Source organism: Aplysia californica, unplaced genomic scaffold (assembly GCF_000002075.1).
Source record: "Aplysia californica isolate F4 #8 unplaced genomic scaffold, AplCal3.0 scaffold00620, whole genome shotgun sequence".
NCBI lineage: Eukaryota > Metazoa > Mollusca > Gastropoda > Aplysiida > Aplysiidae > Aplysia > Aplysia californica.
In genome coordinates, this window is record NW_004797890.1 from 393,477 (window position 1) to 395,689 (window position 2,213).

At 41.6% G+C, this 2,213-nt stretch overlaps 1 protein-coding gene across 1 annotated transcript in view; it reads left to right on the forward strand.

Moving 5' to 3' along the window:
• AcDopbH (dopamine beta hydroxylase-like protein) overlaps positions 1 to 2,213 on the forward strand; it is a gene marked incomplete at its 5' end in the record, with an annotated part of 8,901 nt that overhangs the window by 4,257 nt on the left and 2,431 nt on the right. Inside the window, 1 exon segment of the mRNA NM_001204728.1 lies at positions 1,498 to 1,647. Within this exon segment, the coding sequence (NP_001191657.1) occupies positions 1,498 to 1,647 (150 nt within the window).

Consider the following 2,213-nt stretch of genomic DNA (forward strand, 5'->3'; position numbering starts at 1 on the left):
TATAGAGAGAGAGAGAGAGAGAGAGAGAGAGAGAGAGAGAGAGAGAGAGAGAGAGAGGAATAATGTAAGAGAAATAAGCCTACCAGCAGGACACAGCTATAAAGTTAAATTGTTTCTTTTATAGCGCAAATTCCACAGAAACAAAGACGGCGAACATAAGCGTCTGTGGCGTAGACTGTTTATTATGCTATTGTCGTTGCACGCAAGAAGCGTGTTCAATTCCATTGTTGAGAAATCTATTTTATCGAGTCTCTCAATCTATCTGTTTGTTGGGAGGATTTAAATCAAATAAACTGCATTATTAGGAGCGTAAAATACATTAATTGATCAAAAGTAAGGATTAATGGTTGGCTGTCAGATTTCTATTACGAGAATGCTGTTTTATTAACTATTATTCTTACAATTTGATCACGTTTTAACATCCTCTGAAAGTAGAACCAGTTTTTCTCCTTCTCCCTCGTTTTCTCTACCTATCTCTCGCTTGTATCCCTTAACATTATAGGTGAGCTCTCACGAGAAGACGGAATAAGGAAAAGTTGTCACAAAATAAGCAAACGGTGAAATACTGACGTTTTACACCGACACTAGAAACGTACTAATTCTCCGAGTGAAAAGACACACTCGCAGCTTTCAACGGCCCCTGAAAATAATAGATTGAGAATAACACTACGTTAAATCATGAAAGGTGGTGTAAAGGATATGCTCATCTCTGTTGTACCCTCAAGACGTGGGTTCGATTGCCAATTGGGGAACATTCATTATCGAGGGTCTTTGTGGATCTGTTGAGTTGCTGTATCCTGGCAGACCAATTACACCTTCTAAATTATTTAAATTGTATCCATGGGGTGTAAAAGGTTTTTAAATTGCTTTTAATTATTACAATTCGCCTTTCTACAACCCCAGGGTATACGTAACAGTGTTGAGAATGGCAATAAGCCAAACCAGCATTGGCGTAATACTCAATTTTTTTTTACTGTTTCACTCAAGAGACGTGAGTTCGATTCCTGTGTTGGGAAGTCTTTTTTTCTCCGTATCTCCGTCTTTCTGATGGGATGCTGTATCCCACTAAGCTCGGGTCGGCTCTGACCGGCAGAGACGATGCAGCCCGCCCTTCCGGTGACTTAAAGTGACTTAAAGTGTGTTAATAGGGCCATAAACCGTTTTCAACCAATGAGAAGTGAAATCATGACTGATAACATCTCCGAGAACTCGGATATTTCGGCAAGGACGCACGCGACACGGAAAGAATAATGGTACTGAGAAACCATCTAGATCTATGAACAAAAATTCTCGCATCTTGGCGAACTGTTTGGACTTCTCTTCGGTTGCGTGATACCAAACATGTATTTGCCGTTTTCTCGTGAGAGCTCGCACCTGCATGCCTTCCCCTCCCCTCTCCCTGCACCTCCGATCGCCTGCACCCACCAACCGCCCATCCCTCTCTGTGGTAGCTTGCCCCTGACTCAAACACCCTACCGTCAACATAGCAAACATTTCAGTTTTGCGAGCGCCATCCGGGTCGAGCCAGGAGACGAACTTCGGACCACCTGCGTGTACAAGAGGACCGCTACCCCTGAACCAGTCTGCTGGGGGGAGGCAACTTCGGATGAGATGTGTTTCGGATTCCTCACTTACTTCCCTTTGCAGGTGAGTTAGAGTTGAAAATGAAAAAGGTCACACACCACCAATGATTAACATTTTTTACAAATATATATATAATATATATTTCAGGTTGATAAAATGAAACGGTAATCTATAATATAGGTTTAACTACCCTTTCAACACTGTAAGTTTATGAGGTGGAACTTCCGATTCTAACGTCCATCTGCGATCGGAGAGAGCCAAATAGATGGAGAACCTTAAAAACTCCCAAAAGAAACCGAAGTCCAAAACGACTTGGTGGGGATTCGAACCAGGGCTATTCAATCCATTGTCCAGCATGATACCAACTGATATAGCGGAGCACCCTTTCTTTGGGGTTCAACGAAACTATAATATAACATAGTTTTAACAATCATGATATTTCTTTGTGTATTGGCATATTTGCCTATGACATGATCGGTAATTTAAAATTCGAAATACATTATATTGTGCTCAAGAATCAGCCTCTGCAATCCACGAAACAAATTTTCAACAGGACATAATTTCTGAAATAATTTTGGAGTTGCCTGGAATGGAAGATCATGGGCGAGGGAAGGAGGTAAAAGGGGGGG